The sequence below is a fragment of the Bufo gargarizans genome, chromosome 2 (genome assembly GCF_014858855.1).
Source record: "Bufo gargarizans isolate SCDJY-AF-19 chromosome 2, ASM1485885v1, whole genome shotgun sequence".
In the NCBI taxonomy this organism is placed as follows: Eukaryota; Metazoa; Chordata; class Amphibia; order Anura; family Bufonidae; genus Bufo; species Bufo gargarizans.
In genome coordinates this window covers 644,052,094-644,079,255 of record NC_058081.1, presented here as the reverse complement: position 1 = coordinate 644,079,255, position 27,162 = coordinate 644,052,094, and the positions used below count along the sequence as shown (strand labels likewise).

The window sequence follows — 27,162 nt, the reverse complement described above, 5'->3', positions numbered from 1 at the left end:
TGGTCTGTGGCTTAGCATCCCCATCTCAGCATCTTCTTCTGGTCACTCAGGAAATCGGACATGAGTCTCCCTCTCCAAACACTGGTCCCTGCAGAACACTAGGGGCTCTGACTGCTTTCCTTATATACCATTTCTAGGTAGACTGGAACCTTCTTTTTTTTTTCTTTTCTTTTTTTAAATTTCAACACCTTTATTAATATACAAAAACAATACACAAGGAAACTTCAAGCTTAATATAATTAATACCACTTTACCCTTAACCCCCTTTCCCGACGCCCCCCTTCCTGTGATGCGTCCACCCCCTCCCCCTCCCACACCTCCTATAAGTGGCAGAGAAAGAAGGGGAGAAGGAAAATAAATAAATAAATAATTAAATCAACACTTCCAGTCCTCCCATATCTTAATCCATTTCTCTAGTACGTCTCTCTGCTTATAAAGAATCTGTTCGTAATTTTAAACCTTATTAACCAGGTTTATCCAATTGTTTACCTCTGGAGTATGGCATGCGAACCAGCTCCGACTAATCAGAACTCTGGCCAATAATAGTATTCTACCTAGCAGGATCTTTTGATATTTATGACTACCTAGTGATGAAAAATCATTCAGTAGAAACAGTTGTGGCTCAAAAGGAATCCGTATTTTCATGGGTAAGGAGATTATTAATACCATTCCAGAAGGCCCCAAGTTCTGGGCATGCCCAGATCATGTGCAGATAGTCCGCACCTACAGTATCACACCGAGGGCATTTGGAGGTATCTCTCAATCCACACTTATTTAACCAAATGGAGGCAACATATAATCTGTGATAAATATTGAACTGTATTAAAACATGATTAAAGTTATAAGATAGTAAGTAGACGTTAGTAAAAATGCTTCCCCACCCTACCAATTGTATATTTGGACAATCCATCTCCCAGGCCCTTTGTCCCAGCGATTGTGTCTCTCCAAAACGTGACTTAAGTAATAATTTACAGGAAATAATTATTTGACCCCTCACTGATTTTGTAAGTTTGTCCAATGACAAAGAAATGAAAAGTCTCAGAACAGTATCATTTCAATGGTAGGTTTATTGTAACAGTGGCAGATAGCACATCAAAAGGAAAATCGAAAAAATAACTTTAAATAAAAGATAGCAACTGATTTGCATTTCATTGAGTGAAATAAGTATTTGAACCCTCTAACAAAAAAAGACTTAATACTTGGTGGAAAAACCCTTGTTTGCAAGCACAGAGGTCAAACGTTTCTTGTAATTGATGACCAAGTTTGCGCACATTTTAGGAGGAATGTTGGTCCACTCCTCTTTGCAGATCATCTCTAAATCCCTAAGGTTTCGAGGCTGTCTCTGTGCAACTCTGAGCTTGAGCTCCCTCCATAGGTTTTCGATTGGATTAAGGTCCGGAGACTGACTAGGCCACTCCATGACCTTAATGTGCTTCTTCTTGAGCCACTCCTTTGTTGCCTTTGCTGTATGTTTTGGGTCATTGTCGTGCTGGAACACCCATCCACGACCCATTTTCAGTTTCCTGGCAGAGGGAAGGAGGTTGTCGCTCAGGATTTCACGATACATGGCTCCGTCCATTTTCCCGTTTATGCGAATAAGTTGTCCTGTGCCCTTAGCAGAAAAACACCCCCAAAGCAAAATGTTTCCACCCCCATGCTTGACGGTGGGGACGGTGTTTTGGGGGTCATAGGCAGCATTTTTCTTCCTCCAAACACAGCGAGTTGAGTTAATGCCAAAGAGCTCTATTTTGGTCTCATCAGACCACAGCACCTTCTCCCAGTCACTCTCTGAATCATTCAGGTGTTCATTGGCAAACTTCAGACGGGCCTGCACATGTGCCTTCCTGAGCAGGGGGACCTTGCGAGCCCTGCAGGATTTTAATCCATTGCGGTGTAATGTGTTTCCAATGGTTTTCTTGGTGACTGTGGTCCCTGCTAATTTGAGGTCATTAACTAACTCCTCCCGTGTAGTTCTAAGATGCTTTTTCACCTTTCTCAGAACCATTGACACCCCACGAGGTGAGATCTTGCGTGGAGCCCCAGAGCGAGGTCGATTGATGGTCATTTTGTGCTTTTTCCATTTTCGAACAATCGCACCAACAGTTGTCACCTTCTCTCCCAGCTTCTTGCTAATGGTTTTGTAGCCCATTCCAGCCTTGTGCAGGTCTACAATTTTGTCTCTGACATCCTTGGACAGCTCTTTGGTCTTTCCCATGTTGGAGAGTTTGGAGTCTGCTTGATTGATTGATTCTGTGGACAGGTGTCTTTTATACAGGTGACTAGTTAAGACAGGTGTCTTTAATGAGGGTGACTAATTGAGTAGAAGTGTCTAACCACTCTGTGGGAGCCAGAACTCTTAATGGTTGGTAGGGGTTCAAATACTTATTTCACTCAATGAAATGCAAATCAGTTGCTATCTTTTATTTAAAGTTATTTTTTCGATTTTCCTTTTGATGTGCTATCTGCCACTGTTACAATAAACCTACCATTGAAATGATACTGTTCTGAGACTTTTCATTTCTTTGTCATTGGACAAACTTACAAAATCAGTGAGGGGTCAAATAATTATTTCCGCCACTGTATATATATTTGAAATCTTCATTCTTTGTGATATATTCCCTACCCACCCATTTAACAGAGAAGTATTATCTATTTCTAACAGTGATTTATCATTCAAACTAAAAAGTGCTGACCAAAGCTGAAAATACCTAAGCCATGAAAGATTCACTATTTTATGTGATAGTTCCACGACTTAATCTCTCTATTCTTAACAACCTGTGTGACATAAAGAATCCCATTCTTTTGCCAAAATTGATCCGTTGCTATACCCTCTAGGGTCTGTAAGTGAATATTATGCCAAAGAGACGTGAATGTAAGTGATCCCTTTTAGTGATGTCCCGAACTATTCGCCGGCGAATAGTTCCCGGCGAACATAGCTTGTTCGCGTTCGCCGCTGCGGGCGAACATATGCGATGTTCGGTCCGCCCCCTATACATCATCATTGAGTAAACTTTGACCCTGTACCTCACAGTCAGCAGACACATTCCAGCCAATCAGCAGCAGACCCTCCCTCCCAGACCCTCCCACCTCCTGGACAGCATCCATTTTAGATTCATTCGGAAGCTGCATTCACAGTGAGAGGAAGGACAGTGCTGCTGCTGATTCAATAGGGAAAGCGTTAGCTAGGGCATTGTTCTGTGTCCACAGACTCATCTGCTGTAAGGACAGCATCCAGACAGCACCCCAAAAAGCCCTTTTCAGGGCTGGTACATCAGTGTGCTTTTTTTATATTTTTTTATATATATATATATATATATATATTGCAGTTGCCTGGCTGCCGTGTGTGAGAGACTGCAGGCTCAGTCACAGACAGCATTGTGTGCACTGCACACCATTCATACAGGGTGTGACAGAAAATACCTTGCAGATAAAAAAAAATTATATTTAATATTTTTCTGTGACATAATCACATTTGCAAGCCCGTGTGTGTCAGGTGCCCACACATACTGTATACTGCTAGTGGCTAGGCCTGCACTCATACCGTTACAGGGTGTCATTCACTCAAATACCTTGCAGGAAAAAAAAAATCTATTTAACATTTTTCTGTGATCTAATCACATTTGCAAGCCGTGTGCATCAGGCCCACACATACTGTATTGTGCCCACTGGCTAGTGGCTAGGCCTGCACTCAAACCGTTACAGGGTGTCATTCACTCAAATACCTTGCAGAAAAAAAAAATCGATTTAAAATTTTCTGTGATCTAATCACATTTGCAAGCCCGTGTGTGTCAGGCCAACACAGACTGTACTGTGCCCACTGCCCACCACTTATATAGGGTGGCACAGTACCTTGCACGCATAGTAACACTTATCTAATAAAAAATGACAGGCAGAGGCAGGCCACACCGCAGGGGCCATCGTGTTCATGGTGCTGTGATTTCCACTGGCCCTGGAATAATGCCCAGTGTTCAGAGGCCACGTACCCTGAACCCAAAAAATTCAGAGAAAATAGTTGACTGGCTTACACAGGACACCCAATCTTCAACAGCTTCCGCTAAGAACCTTGACGCACCATCCTCCTCCAGCTCAGCTTTGGTCACCTGCTCTCAAGTTACCATTCTCCTGCCCGCCACCACCACCACCACTACCACCACAGCCACCACAGCCGCTTCACTTGATCCCTCAGAGGAGTTATTTACACATCAGTTGGATGAAATTAGTGATGCGCAACCATTATTGCCAGGGGATGTAGATAACAGGGATATGTCTCAGTCAGGCAGCATTACACACATGGATGTACAGTGTGATGATGATGATGTTGTACCCGCTGCTGCTTCCTTTGCTGAGGTGTCAGATACAAGTGAAGTGGTTGATGATGACGATGTGTCTGTGGATGCCACGTGGGTGCTTGCTCGAAGAGAAGAAGAAGAGGGGGAAAGTTCAGAAGGGGAGACAGAGAGAAGGAGGAGACGAGTTGGAAGCAGGGGGAGGTTGTCGCAAGGAGCTAGTGGCACAGTCAGATAGCATGTATCGGCACACGGGGTCAGCCAGACAGGCACGCCAATCAACGCATGCTGTTGCCACCACCAGAATGCCGTCATTGCAAAGCTCAGCAGGGTGGCTTTTTTTTGTGTGTCTGCCTCTGACAACAACAATGCCATTTGCAACCTGTGCCAAAAGAAACGGAGTCGTGGGAAATCCAACACCCACCTAGGTACAACTGCTTTGCGAAGGCACATGATCGCACATCACAAACGCCTATGGGATCAACACATGATGACGAGTAGAAGCAGCACACAAGCTCAAAGCCACCATCCTCCTCCTGGTCCAGCATCTTCAGCCACGTCAACCACTGCTGTCCTCCTTGCCCCCTCTCAACCACCCGCCACTCCGCCTCTCACCTTGAGCAGTTCCATCTCATCTGCCCACAGTCAGGTGTCTGTAAAGGAAATGTTTGAGCGTAAGAAGCCAATGTCACAGAGTCACCCCCCTTGCCCGGCGTCTGACAGCTGGCTTGACGGAACTCTTAGCCCGCCAGCTTTTACCATACCAGCTGGTGGAGTCTGAGGCCTTCAAAAAATTTGTCGCTATTGGGACACCACAGTGGAAGGTACCCGGACAAATTTATTTTTCTAATAAGGCAATCCCAAACCTCTACTCAGTGATTGAAAAGGAAGTCATGGCATCTCTGGCATACAGTGTTGGGGCAAGGGTCCATCTGACCACTGATACCTGGTCTGCAAAGCACGGTCAGGGCAGGTATATCACCTACACTGCGCATTGGGTCAACCTGCTGACGGCTGCCAAGCATGGAATGCGTGGCTCTGCAGCGGAGTTGGTGACACCGCCACGACTTGCAGGCAGGCCTACTGCCACCTCCTCTACTCCTCCTACTCCATCCTCTTCCATAACCTCCTCGGCTGAGTCCTCTTCTGCTGCGGCGTCTGGCTGCACATCAACTGAATCCCCTCAGCTCCCCAGGGGCTATTCCACATCCCGGATACGACAGTGTCACGCTGTCTTGGGGGTGACTTGCCTGAAAGCAGAGAGCCACACCGGACCAGCACTCCTGTCCGCCCTGAACGCACAGGTGGATTAGTGGCTGACCCCGCACCAACTGGAGATCGGGAAAGTAGTGTGTGACAATGGAAGCAATTTGTTGGCGGCATTGAAGTTGGGCAAGTTGTCACATGTGCCGTGCATGGCACATGTGTTGAATCTCATCGTACAACGCTTTGTGTCTAAGTACCCAGGCTTACAGGACATCCTCAAGCAGGCCAGGAAGGTGTGTGGCCATCTCAGGCGTTCCTACACGGCCATGGCGCACTTTTCAGACATTCAGCGCCGAAACAACATGCCAGTGAGGCGCTTGATTTGCGACAGCCCGACACGTTGGAATTCAACACTCCACTTTTTCTTGTTGGACCACCTGCTCCAACAAGAAAAAGCCGTCAACGAGTATTTGTATGACCGGGGTGCTAGGACAGCCTCTGCAGAGCTGGGAATTTTTTTGCCACGTTACTGGACGCTCATGCGCAATGCCTGTAGGCTCATGCGTCCTTTTGAGGAGGTGACAAACCTAGTCAGTCGCACCGAAGGCACCATCAGCGACCTCATCCCATTTGTTTTCTTCCTGGAGCGTGCCCTGCGAAGAGTGCTGGATCAGGCTATAGATGAGCATGAAGAGGAAGAGTTGTGGTCACCATCACCACCAGAAACAGCCTTGTCATCATCGCTTGCCGGACCTGCGGCAACGCTGCAAGAGGAGTATGAGGAAGAGGAGTCAGATGAGGAATGTGGCTTTGAGGAGGAGGAAGACCAACCACAGCAGGCATCCCAGGGTGCTCATTGTTATCACCTATCTGGGACCCATCGTCTTGTACGTGGCTGGGGGGAAGAACAGACCGTCAATGACATCAGTGAGGAGGAGGAACGGGAAATGAGTAGCTCGGCATCCAACCTTGTGCAAATGGGGTCTTTCATGCTGTCATGTCTGTTGAGGGACCCTCGTATAAAAAGGATGAAGGATAACGACCTGTACTGGGTGGCCACGCTACTAGACCCCCGGTATAAGCAGAAAGTGGCGGAAATGTTACCAAATTACCGGAAGTCAGAAAGGATGCAGCAGTTCAAAACCAAACTAAAAAATATGCTTTACACAGCTTATAAGGGGGATGTCACAGCACAACGGGAATCTAACTGGGGAAGAGGTGAAAGTAATCCTCCTCCTACCACGACCACGGCGGCAAGGACAGGACGCTTTACAGATGTGTTGTTGATGGAGGACATGCAGAGCTTTTTCAGTCCTACACATCGCCACAGCCCTTCGGGATCCAGCCTTAGAGAACGACTCGACCGACAGGTGGCAGACTACCTTCGCCTTAACTGCAGATATCGACACTCTGAGGAGCGATGAACCCCTTGACTACTGGGTGTGCAGGCTTGACCTGTGGCCTGAGCTATCCCAGTTTGCGATAGAACTTCTGGCCTGCCCCGCTTCAAGTGTCCTGTCAGAAAGGACGTTCAGTGCAGCAGGAGGCATTGTCACTGACAAAAGAAGTCGCCTCGGTCAAAAAAGTGTTGATTACCTCACCTTCATTAAGATGAATGAGGCATGGATCCCGAAGGGACTGACAGTAGGGGATACGTTTAACTAACAAAAGGCCTGATGACATGCCTTGGCCTCAAAATGGTCCCCACGCTGCTGTATTTAATGTCTGCATACCGGATGACTTTCGTGAATTCTCCGCCACCAACTAGGGTTCAAGCTGCAATGTTTTAGTCACCTTTCTGCCTTGAAAACATCAATTTTTCCGGCCGCTGCAACAATAACATTGTTTTTCAGGCATGTGTACATGCCAAATTTTTCTGGCCTCTGGTGCTGCACTGTGGCTGCAAAAGCAAAATTAAAAAAAAGGCACATACAAGTGTCAATTCCCCTTTCGTGATCATTACCTTGTTGTGGTGAAGGGGCTTGCGTATCACAATGAAGCGATCATCACCTCTATGAGTGTGTTGGCAATGTTGCCAGACCTTAGATGATAAGGCCGTTGCTTCATTATGATCAGACCAAAAGCGATCGGGACGGCTGTATGTTTTTTCATAGAAAAAATGTTAATTTTTGTATTTATTTTTTTAAGTTGTATGGGTGGGTTTTTAATACATAAAATAAAAAAAATCAGAATAAAGTCTCTTAATGGTTTATTAGAAATAATGCAGACAATTTAAAAAATCCCCATCAATTCCAATACAAATCAAGTACAACATCAGAACTAAATAATTCAAGGATGTCGTAATGGTTCGTTAATTCGACAATGGTTCATCAATTCGACACACGTCCCCGGATAGGGGACGTAACAGGGATTAAACTCATAGGAATAGTACTAGTTAAGACACCACTCATATAGGGTGTCACAGCACATTGCTCCGTGCACGCGCAGTGCCCCAACTTGGGAGTAAGAGGACCGACCAACCTGCTTTTTCCATCTCCCGGTTCCTAAAATCAATTCAGTTTGGTGTATCAGAGTTTGGTCTGTCACTGTGAAGGCAGTCGAAGGTACCCGGCCTGAATTTTTTTTCACAAAAGGCAATCCCACCCTGATATGGGACGTAACAGGGATTAAACTGATGAGAATAGTACTACAGAAAATAGCACTCATATCGGGTGTGACAGTAGATTGCACGGCGCAGACGCATTGACCGTGGCGTGGATTCAAACAAAGGGGAGGGAGCCAGCAATTTTTTTAACCATCTCCCCGTTCGAAAAAACAAATTAATAAATGGACCCCAGATTGGGGATGTCACGTAACAGGGATTAAACTGATGAGAATTGTACCACAGAAAATAGCACTCATATCGGGTGTGACAGTAAATTGCATGGCGCAGACGCAGTGACGGTGGCGTGGATTCAAACAAAGGGGAGGGAGCCAGCAATTTTTTAACCATCTCCCCGTTCAAAAAATCTATTTAAGAAATGGACCCCAGATTGGGGACGTAACAGGGATTAAACTGATGAGAAGAGAGAACTACAGGAAATACCACTCATAGCGGGTGTGACAGTAAATTGCACGGCGCAGATGCAGTGACCGTGGATTCAAACAAAGGGGAGGGAGCCAGCGTTTTTTTAACCATCTCCCCATTCGAAAAATCAATTCAATTCACCTTTCGGGGACCCTTGGTGTTGTACGTGGCTGGGTGGAGGAAGAAACCTTCAATGACATCAACGGGACATGGCTAGCTTGGTATCCAACCTTGTGCAAATGGGAAGTTTGCGGTTGGGCAAATGTTTAATTGCCCCTTCAAGCTCCTGAATTGAGAGATCAGCCTCAAGTACCCTCCTTTGGGCCGAAGTAATAGTGGGAAAAATAATACCATCAAGATAGACATCCATCATTTCATCCGTAATCCTACAATCGGCTCGATAAAGATCTGAGAAGTAGTCCAAGAAAACGTTCTCTATAGAGTTTTGTCCAGGACCTATCCTCCCATTAGCCAGTAGGATATTATCTATATTTTTCTTGGGTTCCTGATTCGAGATAACTCTAGATAAAAGTTTCCCCGGTCGCCCCGATTCGGTGAAATATTTTTGACCCTTAAAGAATAAACTCAGTTGGGCCTTCTCCAGCAAAAAGTTAGAGTATGATTGTGTGGTCTTCTGCATAGTTTCCCTGTTTTCCTCTGTCCTATTTATATAAAAGGATGGTGTAGCTGAGGAAGCTTGTTCTTTTAAATTTTCATCCTTTTCTCCATACTCCTTTCTCAGGTTGGCGATATTACTAACCATTATTCCCCACATATAAGCCTTGAAGGTGTCCCATACTACTTGTGTTTTTGCTGAAGTATAATTAGCCTCCCAGAATTGAATAATTTCCTTTTGTATTATTTCATGATTCTTTATTACTGATAACCAATAGAGGTTAAGTCTAAATGAAGACCTCCCCATTTGTTTATCATAGGTCAGGCAAAGTTCGAGGAGCAGGGGGAGATTGTCCGAGAGTGACCTGGTCTCATACTTCATTAGTTTAACATATCGCACATATTTTTTTATTAATCAGAGCATGATCTATTCTGGACATAGATCTTCCTAATTTACTGATGCATGAAAAAACCCTTCTCCCCTGTCCCAAACTTCCCCAAACATCCTCGAACCCGGCCTCAAAACAAAAGCGTGCCAAGGGGGACCCCTGAACAGAGGCGTCTTCCTTGACACCCATAGAGACCCTGTCGACCGCGGGATTGATAACACAGTTAAAGTCTCCCATGATCAATGTAAGACATTCTGGCCATTTATCCATACATTTTAGCAGAGAATTAAGTACTGAAAAAGCTAATGGTTGGAGGTGGAATATAGACAAAGGCCAAAATACACATCTTCCCCGCCAGCTTACAATATAGGAAGACGAATCTCCCCTGGTGGTCAACAGAGGATCCCTCGCACGTAAAATCAATTGTTCTATGAATAAAGACAGTTATTTCCCTTACAATGACTAGAAAAGGTAGAATGGTACGTGTGCGCAGCCCATCCCCTGGAGGTCTCCCCAGTAAAATGTGTTTCTATCAAACATACAATGGCTGGGAGGTGTAAGTGCATCAGGTCAAAAAACGCTTGTCTCTTTCTTCTATCCCCCAGGCCCCTGACATTCCAAGTAAGAATTCTAATTGACATTATAAAGAATAATAAAAAAAAACACATCTCTTCCCCATACTAGACACATCACAGCCCACCATCCAACCCCCAATCCAAATAATCCACCGCATAAAGCAGCAGATCTCTAGCCTATGACCATCCCCTTCCCCCACCCCTCCACTCGACGGCCTGCCCGTTAATTAAACAGAGAAGGGGAAAGGTAAAAAAAATCATCTGTCAATTATTGATCTGTTGTTCCCAACAGAGCTTTAAGCAGTTAGATCACATATTGTTTCGCTCAAGCCACTCCGCAGCTTTATCCGGCATATCAAAAAAGAAAGTTGTATCGTTAAAAATAATCTGAAGTTTGGCTGGGAAGACAAGTGAATACCTAATATCCCTTTCTCTTAATGTCTTTTTAACGGTAATAAACAAGCGTATCTTTTCTTGGACATCTTTTGAAAAATCTGGGAAAAAGGCCTGTCTATTTCCATCGTGGAGAACAGGGGGACATTCCCTCGCCCCCGCCTTAGTACTGTATCTCTGTCTCTTGAAATCAGCATTTTTGCAAGGAGTGTCTGTGGTTGTCTCCCAGGAATTCATTTACCGCCTGGGAAGCGATGGGCTCTTTCTACTAGAAACGAGGGCGAAAAATGTTCCCTCCCCAAATTTTCAAGAATCATCGTCTGTATGAATTGAGTTAGGGTTCTTATCTTCCGCGCACTCTGGGATCCCCAGGATTCTTACATTGTACCTTCGTGATCTATCTTCCAGATCCACCACATTTTTAAAGGAGATTAAAATCTGTCTTCAACGTGGACATCTCAGTATTGATTTATTTGTATTCATTCTGCATAATAGCCATAGAGCTCTCCACATTATTAACTCTGTCTCGGATTTTAGACAGATCATCCCTAATCAGTCCCACATCAACTTGAATTGAGCCAAGCTGAGTTGTAATAGGCTGTATTAGGTCCCCATTCTGTTTTACTGCCAATAAAATTTATTTTAACGGTGAGGGGTTGAGGTTAGTAACATCTTCTCTGTCTATTCCCTCCTCCCCTTGGGGGTACCCAGAAGCTTTTTGTAATTTGGGTTCCATCACTTCAGAGTTATCATTCTTTTTAGAGCTACTATCCTTCTGCCCTCCTTTGGTATTGACCCTTGGGGACATCAAAAATTGGTCTATTTTTCCTCCTTCGGAGGGTTTGGCAGACGATTTCTGACCAGAAAGATCCACAGAGCGCCTACTTGGCTTGGGAGCCATTTCTCTTATTTATTTATTTATTTATTTATTTTTTACTTCACTTTATCCTTTTTTCTTCTTTTTTTCCTTTTAGTATCTTTCTTTCTCCTTTTTTTTCTTTTTCTTTCTCTTTCTCTTTTTCTTCCCTCCTCCTTCACTCCTTTTTTTCCCCTCTTTTTTTTTTTTTTTCTTTCAGCCTCTCTTTCTCTCCTCTATAATTTTTTCCTCACCAGGCACCTCCCTCTCGCTCTACCTCCACAAGCAGATTTTTTTTTTTCACAGAGTCCCTCAATTCCTATAAGTACAATATCCCATATAGAGTATAGGTTGAGACTACGTTAATGTCCTTTTAGTCAAATGAATTAACTGGTTGCTCAGTTACTCAGTTAGCTACTCAGTTAGTATTAGTGGGGGGAAAAATACAGGAACAATCTCACCGATCTTCGGTTCACTGTAGAGGTGCCCTGCTGGAGAAAGCAGGGGGACGCACTCCGGAGGATCACAAGCTGCAGACAGGTGGAGGATCAAACGAAGGACCGAAGGACCAGAGAGGAACGGCCAGAGGAGCGACCACTCAAGCCTCAATGTCACAATAGGGCGCGCAGCACGCAGCAGCAGAAACCATCCAAACGCCGGTGATCACGCAGGGACTGGCTCAGGAGGCACCGGGCAGCAGGAGAAAGAAGGAAGGAGCAGAAACACCATCACTGCTCGTTCAGATCCACGATCCACAGTCCCGGCATGAAGACAAAGGAGGCAGTAGGAAGGGACGAGAGACGCCAAAATCAGCAGTCAGTAGGGCAGCTGAGCAGTGGGGAGAAGAGGCGGGCGTGACGGCCTTACGTCATCATGTCATCACCACCACGCCGAGGCTAGGTGACTGGAACCTTCTAGTGGGAGGGGTGGAGTGGAGAAGCTCAGCACACGGAGATACATTGTTTCAACCTCCGTCTCTCATAGACTTACATTGGAGCTTCAATGATACTCAATGTCAATGACACAACAGTTTTTCTAGACAAAAACAAGTTTCCAGACATAACATCAGAACTAAACCAGACACTCAAAAGGTCAGTCTGTCTGGTTTTCATGGTAAACAAGTCTGGGTTATTCCCTCCAAAACATACTCTTTTATAAACTCTATGGCTGCAGTGGAAAATTACCAACTTCTCATTTAAAGTCCCAAAAGTCTCTCAGTATTCATTAACCCTTTCCACAGAGCCTCACAAATACAGTGCAAATTAACAGGATATACATCACAAAATACATATAAAATGCAGTTAAGCAGTATTATACAGTGCAAGTTAAACCTTTCAAGAGAAATAATAATTTAATTTTAATTTTGCATAGGGGAAAATGTCCAGACTTCAAAGTAACCCAGGGCACTACATATGCTGGTGTGTAATATACGATCTCTGGTTTAAAGCTAAAAGTCAGATAGTTGCAGGATTTGAGTCATTAATTCCCACAATTAGTAATATAATAAAATAAAATAAAAAATGTAGATTGGATTAACATCTCTATTGTCATCAACAGAGATTTGTGAATTACATCTGTGATGCTGTTAAAGGAATGGTGGAACAACTGAGCTTCTTTTCAGTGATGACTCTACAGAACCGACTGGCCCTTGACAGCAGAAAAAGGAGGGGTCTACAGGTACTGCTGCATCTACATTCCGGACAACAGTGCCCCTGATGGAAGGATCACCAAGGATCTGAAGAAACTGATGGACTTTATCAAATGAACTGACGGGAAAACTTCTGAAATTAATCAAATCAAGGCCAGAATAATGTTTTGAGAACTGGTTCAGCTACTACAATGTTATTAGAATTAGGTTTTAACTCAGTTGAAGTTGCTGAAACCACTCCTATCAGGTTAAGGAGACAATAGTCTCTACTTAAGGAACACCCCTTTTTATGATGTCATGTCTGCTATTTAAGTCAATGTAATGTGAATAAAGCTCTCTCTTCTACCATGGCTCAAAAGGGGTGAAAAGATGCTTTCATGAAACCACCTAGTGTGTCTGGTCTCATTATGAAAGCAGTATGATACGTATATACTTATACTTCTAATTGATTTGGCACCACACAAGCAAGATGAGAAGCGCATTAATTGCGCTGACACCCAACCACTTTTGCTTCAAGATGAGTACATGGGAGGACCAACGCAGCACGTCTCGGATGATGACTAAACACAGGTGCCAACTGCTGTGGCTTTCGAAAGTGTGCAGACCGACAAGGTGGGCAGGGGTGAAGACTAGGTGGAAGATGATGTGGAGGACGATGAGGTCCCACATGGAATCAAGGTCACGCGAGTGACCTGTGTAGTTCGGAGGAAGAGGCGGTGGTCGCACAGAGCCACCAACACAGCAAAAGAGGAAGCAGGGTGCAAAAGCGGAGCGGCCGTCCCCTAGACAGTGCGCCTACTGCCCACCGCAGCAAGGGACCGAGCACACCAAAGCCAGCTGACAGGAGTTCCCTGGGTTTAAAAAAACACCTTTTTTGGGCAATATACTCAATTTGACAGCCCTTGCTGCATCTGTATGTGCGAAATTCAAGCGTTATATACTGCTATCATATTCTGTTATTAAAAAAACACCCTTTTTGAGCAAAATAATACATTTTACAGCCCTTGCAGCATCTGTCATTGTGAGATACATGCTTTAGATACTGCTGTGCTATTCTGGTATAAAAAAAACACCCATTTGGGGCAAAATACTTAATTTGCGGCCTTGTCTGCATCTGTCAGTGTGAAATTCAAGCGTTATATACTGCTGTCATATTCTGTTATTAAAAAAAACACCCTTTTTGGGCAAAGTACTTAATATTGCAGCCTTTGCTGCATCTGTAATTGTTAAAAACAAGCTTGAAATACTTCAATCATTTTCTGGGTTTTAAAAAACAAAATTTTTGGGCAAAATACTCAATTTTACAGCCCTTGCTGCATCTGTACATGTGAAATTCAAACGTTATATACTGCTGTCGTATTCTGTTATTTAAAAAAACACCCATTCTTGGCAAAAAACGAAATTTGCGGCTTTGTCTGCATCTGTCAGTGTGAGATACAATCTTGAAATACAGCAATAATATTCTGGGTTTAAAAAAACACTCATTTTGGGCAAAGTACTTAATATTGCAGCCCTTGCTGCATTTGTCATTGTGAGATACACGTGTTAGATACTGGTGTTCTATTCTTTTATAAAAAAAAAAAAATCTTAATTTGCCACCTTTGCTGCATCTGTCAGTGTGAGATACATGCGTTAGATACTTCTGTTCTATTCTGTTATTAAAAAAACACCCATTTTGGGCAAGATCCTAAATTTGAGAAATATGAGGAGAGCGTCAAATAAGGTATGTAGCAAGGTCGTGGTGCTGCTGGTGGAGCTCCTGTTGCAGGGAGAGGACGTGGTCGATCTGTGCCAGCTACACGCACTAGTGAAACACCTTCCTGCGAGTAGGCGACAGAACCTTCAGAGGTATTTGGTCGGGTCTAATGCGGCTCTACGAATGGTGAGGCCAGAACAAGTACAGGTGATAGTAGATTGGGTTGCTGACAGTGCCTCCAGTTCCTTTACATTGTCTCCCACCCAGTCTCCTGCTGAAAGATCAGAGTTGGCACCTACAGCCGATGTCCATCAGTCTTTCACCTCACCCCCTTGCAAATCAGCCAAGCAGTCTGAGCCCCAAGTCATGCAGCAGTCTCTTCTGCTTTTTGATGACTCTGCTAGCAGGGTTTTCCAGGGCCATCCACCTAGCCCTGCCCCAGAAGTGGAAGAGATAAATACCAATGTAAGAGATGGGCTTTATAACTCTATATAATGTGGTGTGAACATTCTGTAGTACACATTTTTGTCCACTAGATGGCTGCAAACCATATGTATGAGAAGGTCAATAAGGGAGGGGGAAAATGGGGATTACATTACATTTTTCAAATATACCTATGAACTCAGTTGAAGTTGCTGAAACCACTCCTATCAGGTTAAGGAGCCAATAGTCTCTACTTAAGGAACGCCCCTTTTATGATGTTATGTCTGCTATTTAAGTCAATGTAATGTGAATAAAGCTCTCTCTTCTACCATGGCTCAAAGGGGATGAGAAGATGCTTTCATGAGACCACCTAGTGTGTCTGGTCTCATAGTAACATAGTACATAAGGCCGAAAAAATACATTTGTCCATCCAGTTAGGCCTGTTATCCTGCAAGTTGATCCAGAGGAAGGCAAAAAAAAAAAAACCTGTGAGGTAGAAGCCAATTTTCCCCAATAAAAAATTCCTTCCCGACTCCAATCAGGCAATCAGACTAACTCCCCTCTCTAGAAGCTATAGCCTGTAATATTATTACGCTCCAGAAATACATCCAGGCCCCTCTTGAATTCCTTTATTGTACTCACCATCACCACCTCCTCAGGCAGAGAGTTCCATAGTCTCACTGCTCTTACCATAAAGAATCCTCTTCTATGTTTGTGTACAAACCTTCTTTCCTCAAGACGCAGAGGATGTCCCCTCGTCACAGTCCTGGGGATAAATAGATGACGGGATAGATTTCTGCACTGACCCCTGATATATTTATACATATTAGTTAGATCTCCCCTCAGTCGTCTTTTTTCTAAAGTGAATAACCCTAATTTTGATAATCTTTCAGGGTACTGTAATTGCCCCATTCCAGTTATTACTTTAGTTGCCCTCCTCTGGACCCTCTCCAGCTCTGCTATGTCTGCCTTGTTTACCGGAGCTCAGAACTGTACACAGTACTCCATGTGTGGTCTGACTAGCGATTTGTGGTAGGACTATGTTCTTATCACGGGCATCTATGCCCCTTTTGATGCAACTCATTATCTTATTGGCCTTGGCAGCAGCTGCCTGACACTGTTTTTTGCAGCTTAGTTTGCTGTTTATTAAAATTCCTAGATCCTTTTCCATATCAGTGTTACTGAGTGTTTTACCATTTAGTATGTACGGGTGACTTGCATTTTACCATGTGCATAACTTTACATTTGTCAGTGTTAAACCTCATCTGCCACTTATCTGCCCAAGCCTCCAATCTATCCAGATCCCTCTGTAGTAGTATACTGTCCTCTTTAGTGTTAATTACTTTACACAGTTTAGTGTCATCTGTGAAAATTGATATTTCACTATGCAAGCCTTCTACAAGATCATTAATAAATATATTGAAGAGAATAGGGCCCAATACTGACCCCTGAGGTACCCCACTAGTGACAGTGACCCAATCTGAGTGTGTACCGTTAATAACCACCCTCTGTTTTCTATCATTGAGCCAGTTACTTACCCACATACAGACATTTTCTCCCAGTCCGAGCATTCTCATTTTATATACTAACCTTTCATGTGGTACAGTGTCAAATGCTTTGGAGAAGTCCAGATATACGACATCCATTGTTTCACCGCTGTCAAGTCTAGAACTTACCTCCTCATAGAAACTGATTAAATTAGTTTGGCATGACCGATCCCTCACAAAGCCATGTTGATATGGCGTTATTTGCTTATTTCCGTTGAGATGCTCTAAGATAGCATCTCTCAGAAAACCTTCAAACAGTTTACCCACAACAGATGTTAAACTTACTGGCCTATAGTTTTCAGGCTCTGTTTTTGGACCTTTTTTGAATATTGGCACCACATTTGCCATGCGCCAATCCTGTGGGACATTCCCTGTCAGTATAGAGTCCGCAAATATCAGAAATAAGGGTCTGGCTATGACAGTACGTAATTCCCTTAGGATACGGGGGTGTATGCCGTCCGGTCCTGGCGATTTGTCTATTTTAATCTTTTTAAGTCGCTGATGTACTTCTTCCTGGGTCAGACAGGACACTTTTAATGGGGAATTTATTTTCACATTCTGCATGTCATCTGACAGTTTATATTCCTCAGTGAATACATTGGAGAAAAAAAATATTTAACAGCTTTGCTTTCTCCTCGTCGCTCTCTGCGACTTCCCCCTCATTACTCTTTAATGGGCCGACACCTTCAGAATTATACTTTTTAACATTTATATAATTGAAGAACATTTTAGGGTTAGTTTTACTCTCTTTGGCAATTAATCTCTCGGTCTCTAGTTTGGCCGCTTTTATTAGTTATTTACATGTTCTATTTTTTTCCTTATAGTTTTTCAGTGCTTCCGTGCTACCCTCCTGTTTTAGTGATTTATATGCTTTCTTTTTGTCAATTATTGCTTTCTTTACAGTTCTATTTATCCACATTGGTTTCTTTTTGTTCCTTAACATTTTATTCCCATATGGTATGTACCTCTTACAATGAGATTTTAGGATGCTTTTAAAGATATCCCATTTTAGGGCTGTATTTTTATTTTCAAGGACTTTGTCCCAGTTAGTTAGGCCTATGGCCTCTCTTAGTTGGCTAAATTTAGCTTTTTTGAAGTTTGGTATTTTTGTTCCTCCCTGTAGAAACGCTCTTTTGAATAATAATTGGAAGGTTATTACTTTATGGTCACTATTTCCCGGGTGTCCCCCAACCTGAACGTCTGTTGTTCTGTTAGGCCTATTGGTTAATACTAAGTCCAGTATGGCCATCCCTCTAGTCGGGACCTGAACCAGTTGGGAGAGTCAATTGTCTTTGGTTATTGCTAAGAACCTGTTTCCTTTATCAGATATACAAGTTTCAGTTTCCCAGTCTATATCTGGGTAGTTGAAGTCCCCCATAATAACCACCTCATTATGATTTGCAACCTCGTCTATCTCGTTTAGTAGTAGATTTTCTGTGGACTCTGGTATATTAGGTGGTTTATAGTAAACTCCTAATAGTAATTCTCATTATGAAAGCAGTATGATACATACATACTTATACTTCTAATTGATTTGGCACCACACAAACAAGATGAGAAGCGCATCAATTGCGCTGACACCCAACCACTTTTGTTTCAAGATGAGTACATGGGGGGACAAACGCAGCATGTCTCGGATGATGACGAAACACAGGTGCCAACTGCTGTGGCTTTTGAAAGTGCGCAGACCGACAAGGAGGGCAGGGGTGAAGGCTGGGTGGAAGATGATGTAGAGGACGATGAGGTCCTCGAACCCAGATGGAATCAAGGTCATGCGAGTGAACCTGTGTAGTTCGGAGGAAGAGGCGGTGCTCGCACAGAGCCACCAGCACAGAAGAAGAGGGAGCAGGGTGCAAAAGCGGAGCGGACGTCCCCTAGACTGTACGCCTGCTACTGCCCACCGCAGCAAGGGACCGAGCACACCAAAGCCAGCTCCAAGGAGTTCCCTGGCGTGGCAGTTCTTCAGACAATGTGCTGATGAAAAGACACGAGTGGTTTGCATGCTGTGCAATCAGAGCCTGAAGCGGGGCTTAACCTGAGCACAACTGCTTGACCAGGCATCTAAGTGCAAAGCACAAGCTGCAGTGGAGTAGACACCTTAAAAACCAAGAAAGGTCTCTGGCTCCTCCTGCTTCCTCTTCTGCTGCAGTCTCAGCCTCTTCATCCACCTGTGGAGTGACAGTGGCACCTGCCACCCCACAAACAGAGCATCTGTCAGCAACACCACCACCTGGGTCACAAGCATCTCCACAATGTCCCACGGAAGCGTTTAGCTCTCCATCTCCCAAACACTGTAGCGGAAGAGGAAGTACCCCCCTACCCACCCGCGATCCTTGGCCCTGAATGCCAGCATTTCAAAATGACTGTCCTTTGAATTGCTGTCATTCTGTCTGGTGGAGACTGAGAGTTTTAAAAGCCTTATGGCGGTGGCTGTCCCACAGTACATCGTGCCCAGCTGCCAGTACTTTTCCAGGTGTGCCATCCCTTCCCTGCACAGCCAAGTGGGGGACAAAATCAGGTGTATACTGTGCAACGCCATCTGTGATACGTGGACCAGTAAGCATGTTCAGGGACATTATATCTCCATAACAGCACACTGGGTAAATGCAGTGGCGGCTGGGCCTGAGCCGGATAGCAGTTTGGCGCATGTCCTTCCACCACCGAGGATTGCAGGGCACTTCAGTTTGCCTCCTGTTGCTTCCTCCTCCTTCTCCACTTCCTCATCCTCTTCCAGCTCCTCATCCAGTCAGCGTAACACCTTCACCACCAACTTCAGCACAGCCAGGCAGTTTTAAAACGTATCTGTTTGGGGGACAAACCCCACACCGCGCAGGTGCTGTGGACAGGCATGGAGCAACAGAGCGATGAGTGGTTGGTGCCAGTGAGCATCAAGCCCAGCCTGGTGGTGTGTGATAATGGGCAAAATCTCGTAGCAGCTCTGGGACTAGCCGGTTTGACGCACATCCCTTGCCTGGCGCATGTGCTGAATTTGGTGGTGCAGAGGTTCCTTAAAAATCATCCCGATATGTCAGAGCTGCCGTCTGTACGCTCTTTTGGCGTTCTCACCCTGCTGCTGCTCGCTTGTCAGTGCTGCAGCGTAACTTCGGCCTTCCCGCTCACCGCCTCATATGCAACGTGCCCACAAGGTGGAACTCCAACTTGCACATGCTGGCCAGACTGTGCCAGCAAAAGCAGGCGATAGTGGAGTTTCAGCTGCAGCACGCACGGGTGGGTCGCTCTGTGGAACAGCACCACTTCACCACCAATGACTGGGCCTCCAGGCGAGACCTGTGTTCCTTGTAGCGCTGTTTCGAGTACTCCACCAACATGGCCATTGCCGATAACGCCGTTCTCAGCATTACTATCCCACTTCTATGCCTCCTTGAAAAAACACTGCTGGCGATGATGGAAGAGGATGTGACACAGGAGGAGGAGGAGGAAGAGGGATCATTTCATAGGGTTTCAGGCCATTCATTCAAAAGTGGCTCCGAGGGTGGGTTCCTGCACCCACAAACACCAGGAACACAATTGTCCAGCCAGGGCACAGTTCTGGAGGATGACGAGGTGGAGGATGAGGAGGAGGAGATGGAGCAGGAGGAACCGTGTTCACAGCAGGATGGCACCCAAACCAGCTCATGGCTATCACTGGTGCATGGCTGGGGGGATACAGAGGACATAGACGATACACCTCCCACAGAGGACAGCTTTTCGTTGCCTCTGGGCAGCCTGGCACACATGAGCGATTACATCCTGCAGTGTCTCCGCAATGACCGCCGAGTTGGCCACATTCTAACTTGTGCTGATTACTGGGTGGCCACGCTGCTGGATCCCCGTTACAAAGACAGCGTACCGTCCTTTATTCTGTCACTGGATCGCAATCGTAAGATGCGCGAGTACAAGTGCACGCTGGTAGACGCGCTGCTGGTGGCATTCCCACCTGACAGCGGGGGCACAGTGGAAGCACAAATTGAATGCAGAGGAGGAGGAATAGGCACCACCAGCACCTCAGAAGGCAGGGTTAGCATGGCCGAAATGTGGAAAAGCTTTTTTAGCACGCCACAACAACCAGCACCACCAGCTGATATGGAACGTCTTAGCAGGAGGTAGCATTTCAGCAACATGGTGGAGCAGTATGTGTGCACACGCCTAAACGTTCTGAATGATGGGTCTGTCCCCTTCAACTTCTGGGTCTCCAAATTGGACACATGGCCTGAACTTGCCCTTTACGCCTTGGAGGTGCTGGCTTGCCCTGCAGCCAGTGTATTGTCTGAACGTGTGTTTATCATGGCAGGGGGCGTTATCACAGACAAGCATATCCGCCTGTCCACAGCCAATGTGGACAAGCTCACATTCATTTAAATGAACCAGGCATGGATCCCACAGGACTTGTCCGTACCTTGTGCAGAATAGACATGTATACCGGCCTTAACCAGCCATTGTTATACTACAGCACAATTGCTCATTGTTGTATTTGGATATTTCACACTCTTTTGGAGTGTACCTTATTAAAAAAAAATATATATAATTAAAACCAAAAACCTATGTTAGCTACCTCGTCCTCCTCCACCGCCACTTCCACCTACACTGCTACGTCCATCGCCTCCTCAAACTCCTACTCCATATGGACCTCCACTTCATAAATCAAGTTTATTTTTTTAATTTGTACGTATTTTTTTTAATGTCATTTATGTTATATTTTAGGGTAAAAATCTAAAATTTTTAAGTGTGATATACCCCGGCTCTACCTAGTAGACAGGTAACATTTCACTAATTTGTCTGTTACATATTCGGGTGAAATTCACCAATTTTTGGGTGTGATATACCCCGGCTGTCCCTAGTAGACAGGTAAAAACCTTTCACTAATTTGTCTGTTACATTTTATGGTGAAACTCAACAATGTTTGGGTGTGATATACCACTGCTATACCTAGTAGACAGGTAACATTTCACTAATTTGTCTGTTACATATTCGGGTGAAATTCATCAATTTTGGGGTGTGATATACCCCTGCTGTACCTAGTAGACAGGTAAAAACATTTCACTAATTTGTCTGTTAAATTTTCGGGTGAAATTCACCAATTTTTGGCTGTGATATACCACTGCTATACCTATTAGACAGGTAGAAAAATGTCATTAATTTGTCTGTTACATATTTGGCTGAAATTCACCAATTTTTGGGTGTGATATTCCCCTGCTCTACCTAGTAGACAAGTAACATTTCACTAATTTGTCTGTTACATATTCGGGTGAAATTCACCAATTTTTGGGTGTGATATACCACTGCTATACCTTGTAGACAGGTAAAAAAAAATTCATTCATTTGTCTGTTACATATTTGGGTGAAATTCACCAATTTTTGGGTGTGATATACCCACCCCTGCTGTACCTTGTAGACAGGTAAAAAAAAAATCATTCATTTGTCTGTTACATATTCAGGTGAAATTTACCACTTTTTGGGTGTGATATACCCCGGCTGTACCTAGTAGACAGGTAAAAACATTTAACTAATTTGTCTGTTACATATTCGGGTAAAATTCACCAATTTTTTGGTGTGATATACCACTGCTATACCTATTAGACAGGTAGAAAAATGTCATTAATTTGTCTGTTACATATTTGGGTGAAATTCACCAATTGTTGGGTGTGATATTCACGTGCTCTACCTAGTAGACAAGTAACATTTCACTAATTTGTCTGTTACATATTCGGGTGAAATTCACAAATTTTTGGGTGTGATATACCACTGCTATATCTAGTAGACAGGTAAAAAAAAAATCATTAATTTGTCTGTTACATATTTGGGTGAAATTCACCAATTTTTGGGTGTGATATACCCCTGCTGTACCTAGTAGACAGGAAACATTTCATTATTTGTCTGTTACATATTCGGGTGAAATTCACCAATTTTTGGCTGTGATATACCCCGGCTGTACCTAGTAGACAGGTAAAAACATTTCACTAATTTGTCTGTTACATATTCGGGTGAAATTCACCAATTATTTGGTGTGATATACCACTGCTATACCTATTAGACAGGTAGAAAAATGTCATTAATTTTTCTGTTACATATTTGGGTGAAATTCACCAATTTTTGGGTGTGATATACCCCTGCTCTACCTAGTAGACAAGTAACATTTCACTAATTTGTCTGTTACATATTCGGGTGAAATTCACCAATTTTTGGGTGTGATATACCACTGCTATACCTAGTAGACAGGTAAAAACATTTCACTAATTTGTCTGTTAAAAATTCGGGGGAAATTCACCAAATTTTGGCTGTGATATACCACTGCTATACCTATTAGACAGGTAGAAAAATGTCATTAATTTGTCTGTTACATATTTGGGTGAAATTCACCAATTTTTGGGTGTGATATTCCCCTGCTCTACCTAGTAGACAAGAAACATTTCACTAATTTGTCTGTTAAAAATTCGGGGGAAATTCACAAATTTTTGGGTGTGATATACCACTGCTATACCTAGTAGACAGGTAAAAAAAATAATTAATTTGTCTGTTACATATTTGGGTGAAATTCACCAATGTTTTAGTGTGATATACCACTGCTGTACCTAGTAGACAGGCAACATTTCACTAATTTGTCTGTTACATATTCGGGTGAAATTCACCAATTTTTGGCTGTGATATACCCCGGCTGTACCTAGTAGACAGGTAAAAACATTTCACTAATTTGTCTGTTACATATTCGGGTGAAATTCACCAATTATTTGGTGTGATATACCACTGCTATACCTATTAGACAGGTAGAAAAATGTCATTAATTTTTCTGTTACATATTTGGGTGAAATTCACCAATTTTTGGGTGTGATATACCCCTGCTCTACCTAGTAGACAAGTAACATTTCACTAATTTGTCTGTTACATATTCGGGTGAAATTCATAAATTTTTGGGTATGATATACCACTGCTATACCTAGTAGACAGGTAAAATAAAAATCATTAATTTGTCTGTTACATATTTGGGTGAAATTCACCAATTTTTGGGTGTGATATACCCCTGCTGTACCTAGTAGACAGGTAACATTTCACTAATTTGTCTGTTGCATATTCGGGTGAAATACACCAATTTTGGGGTGTGATATACCCCTGCTGTACCTAGTAGACAGGTAAAAACATTTCACTAATTTGTCTGTTACATTTTGCGGGTGAAATTCACCAATTTTTGGGTGCGATATACCACTGCTACACCTAGTAGACAGGTAAAAAAATGTCATTAATTTGTCTGTTACATATTCGAGTAGAATTCACCAATTTTTGGGTGTGATGTACCACTGCTATACCTAGTAGACAGGTAACATTTTACTAATTTGTATGTTACATTTTCGGGTGAAATTCACCAATTTTTGGGTGTGATATACCCCGGCTGTACCTAGTAGACAGGTTTAAACATTTCCCTAATTTGTATGTTACATTTTCGGGTGAAATTCACCAATTTTTGGCTATGATATACCACTGCTACACCTAGTAGACAGGTAAAAAAATGTCATTAATTTGTCTGTTACATATTCAGGTGAAATTCACCAATTTTTGGGTGTGATATACCCCGGCTCTACCTAGTAAACAGGTAATATTTCACTAATTTGTCTGTTACATATTCAGGTGAAATTCACAAATTTTTGGGTGTGATATACCCCTGCTGTACCTAGTAGACAGGTAAACAAATTTCACTAATTTGTCTGGTAGATTCTCGATTGAAATACAGCAATTTTTGGGTGTGATATACCCCTGCTGTACCTAGTAGACAGGTTAACAAATTTCACTAATTTGTCTGTTACATTCTCGGGTGAAATTCACCAAGTTTTGGCTATGATATACCCCTGCTATACCTAGTAGACAGGTAAAAACATTTCACTAATTTGTCTGTTACATTCTTCGGCGACATTTGACCATTTTTGTCGTGATTAAACCCCTGCTCTGCATAGGTGATAGGAACATAGATTTAAAAAAATTGTCTATTACAAGGTGGCATTCTATCAATTTTGTCGTATACAAACCCCTGCTCTGCATAAAATTCTTCTTTAATTGAATGCTTAAACTTTAACAACTTGTCCCACATTTGCGCTTCATTAATTTGTCCCACTTTTCCACTTGATTATATTTAATTTAAAAAAATTATCCTCCCTTGGATGTGGTCTCTCTTTCTGATGCTTCCTCTCCGGCGTGGGACCCTGATTTGCTGATAACCATGATCAACATGGTAGGCTCAGAAAAGAACATCGAAAGTTGATAGAGAAGAAATCCAAATGGATCGTGGACGATTTTCAGGCAGAAAATATCTAGAGTCAACAAAGCGGCCGCAGGGCCTCTCCTGTCTAACGTTTCCAAATCCTAAATACCCCAGTGACATTACCTATAATTTTTAATTAATCATTCCAATAACAGGGCATCTTAGGAGTCCTGTGTTTTTATTTATCGTCACTACCTCCCCAAGTTGGGAGTGGGTAATTGCCGCGTGCCCCCTCCTTTTTTTCGATTCTTCCGTTTTAATAACTTTTCCCACATTTCCGCTTAATCACAAGTTTCATCCATTGATCTCCCTTGGATGTGGTCTCTGTTTCTCACGCTCCCTCTCCTGCGTGGAACCCTGATTCTCTGCTAACCGTGATCAACATGGTAGGCGCAGAAAAGAACATCGAAAGTTGATAGAGCAGATATCCAATTGGATCGTGAACATCACGGGGACGTGCGACATGGTGGGGCAGTATGTGTGCACACGCCTACACGAACTGACTGATGGGTTTGCCCCCTGAAACTTCTGGGTCTCCAAATTAGGCACATGTCCTAAGCTTGCCCTTTACACTTTGGAGGTGCTGGCCTGCCCCGCAGCCAGTGTATTGTCTGAATGTGTGTTCAGCACGACTGGAGGGGGTTATCACAGGTTATATTTCCCAATGTTTTGGGGTGTACCCTTATTTAAAAAAATAAATTTAAAACCAAAAAGCTGTGTAGGCTACCTCCTCCACCGCTGCTTCCACTTACACCGCCACATCCACTGCCTCCTCAACCTCCAACTCCATATGGACCTCATCTTCCTAGATCAAGATTTTTTTTTATTTCTTTACGTATTTAATGTTATTTAAAGTAACTTACCTATCCACATTTGTTTGCAGAGCACTTGCCATGCTCTTATCTACATTTTGATGCTATTTGCAGCCCTCTAGCCCTTTCCATTACATTTGTAGATCCATATTAGTGCTCAAAATTTCGGGTCCCCATTGACTTCAATGGGGCTCGGGTTCGGGGTAAAGTTCGGGTCCCGAACTTGAACTTTTTTGTGAAGTTCGGCAAAACCTGTCGAACCCGAACATCCAGGTGTCCGCTCAGCTCTAGACACAACCCCTTTAAGGTAACAAAAAAAATAAATAAAATCTTACCATGGGTATGAAGGCTCCCAGGCATTGCTTCTGGGTATCACTTTTATAATGTGCACAATATGACTGCCGCAGGACGTATGGGCCAAAAAATACTCCCAAAAAACTAAGATCTAGAGCAGCAAGTATCATTCCACTAATTGCAACCAGAGAGCTGAAGATGTTCATCACCAAGCTTGCCTGTACCTGGAAGATAAAATAGCAAACATTATATAAAGGGGTTGCCTCCATAAGGGCATTATAAATGGGGAATCAACTGCTGGAAGACCTCATTAATGAGCCATAGTGAAGAGACACTTTGTAAGAGCAGCTCCCATTTTGATTGACTCCAGTCCCAAGAAGATTGTGTCTTATGAGACAACCCATTTAATAGACGGTAGTCTCTTCACTCATTTAGGACTAGCCAGAGTGGAGAGCAGTTATCAAGGTGTATTTCACTTTGGAGGACACAGCGGGGTAGATTTATCAAAACTGGTGTAAAGAAAAACTAGTTTAGTTGCCCATAGCAACCAATCAGATTCCACCTTTCATTTTTCAAGGCACCTCTGGAAAATGAGAGGTAGAATGTGATTGGTTGCTAGGGGCAACTAAGCCAGTTTTTCACCAGTTTGATCAATCTTCCCCAGCTATCAGTATGTTTTGTAAACAACCATTTGATTTTAACCCCCTTCAGGATCCTGCCATTTTCAACTTCTTGACCCTGCCTATTTTTGAAAATCTGACATGTGTCACTTTATGTGGTAATAATTTTTGAACGCGTTTACTTATCCAAGCCATTCTGAGATTATTTACTTATGACACATTGTACTTCATGTTAATGATACATTTACTTATAAAGAAAATCCAAAATGTACTGAAAATTACTTCCAATTTTCTAATGACAGCATTTTAGAAACTAAACCCCTCAAATTACAAACTTTGTTAACCGTTTAGGTGTTTCACAAGAATTAGAACAAAATGGAAGTGACATTTCAAAATTTACCTTTTTTTTTGGGGGGGGGGGGGAGGGGAGGATTTCTAATTAATTATTTTTTCCTGCAACACAAGAAGGGTTAACAACAAAACAAACCACAACATTTATTACCAGATTCTGCAGTTTACAGAAGAACCC

At 43.3% G+C, this 27,162-nt stretch overlaps 1 protein-coding gene across 6 annotated transcripts in view; it reads right to left on the bottom strand.

The window, feature by feature from the left end:
* LOC122926882 (membrane-spanning 4-domains subfamily A member 4A-like) overlaps positions 1-27,162 on the bottom strand; it is a 57,984-nt gene that overhangs the window by 9,456 nt on the left and 21,366 nt on the right. For 5 of the 6 annotated variants that reach the window (XM_044278398.1, XM_044278394.1, XM_044278397.1 and 2 more), the window contains one exon: positions 26,055-26,237. The exons of the other annotated variant lie outside the window; for it this stretch is intronic. In XM_044278398.1, the coding sequence (XP_044134333.1) occupies positions 26,055-26,237 (183 nt within the window). The remainder of the gene's footprint in view (positions 1-26,054; positions 26,238-27,162) is intronic. 6 annotated transcript variants of the gene reach the window in all.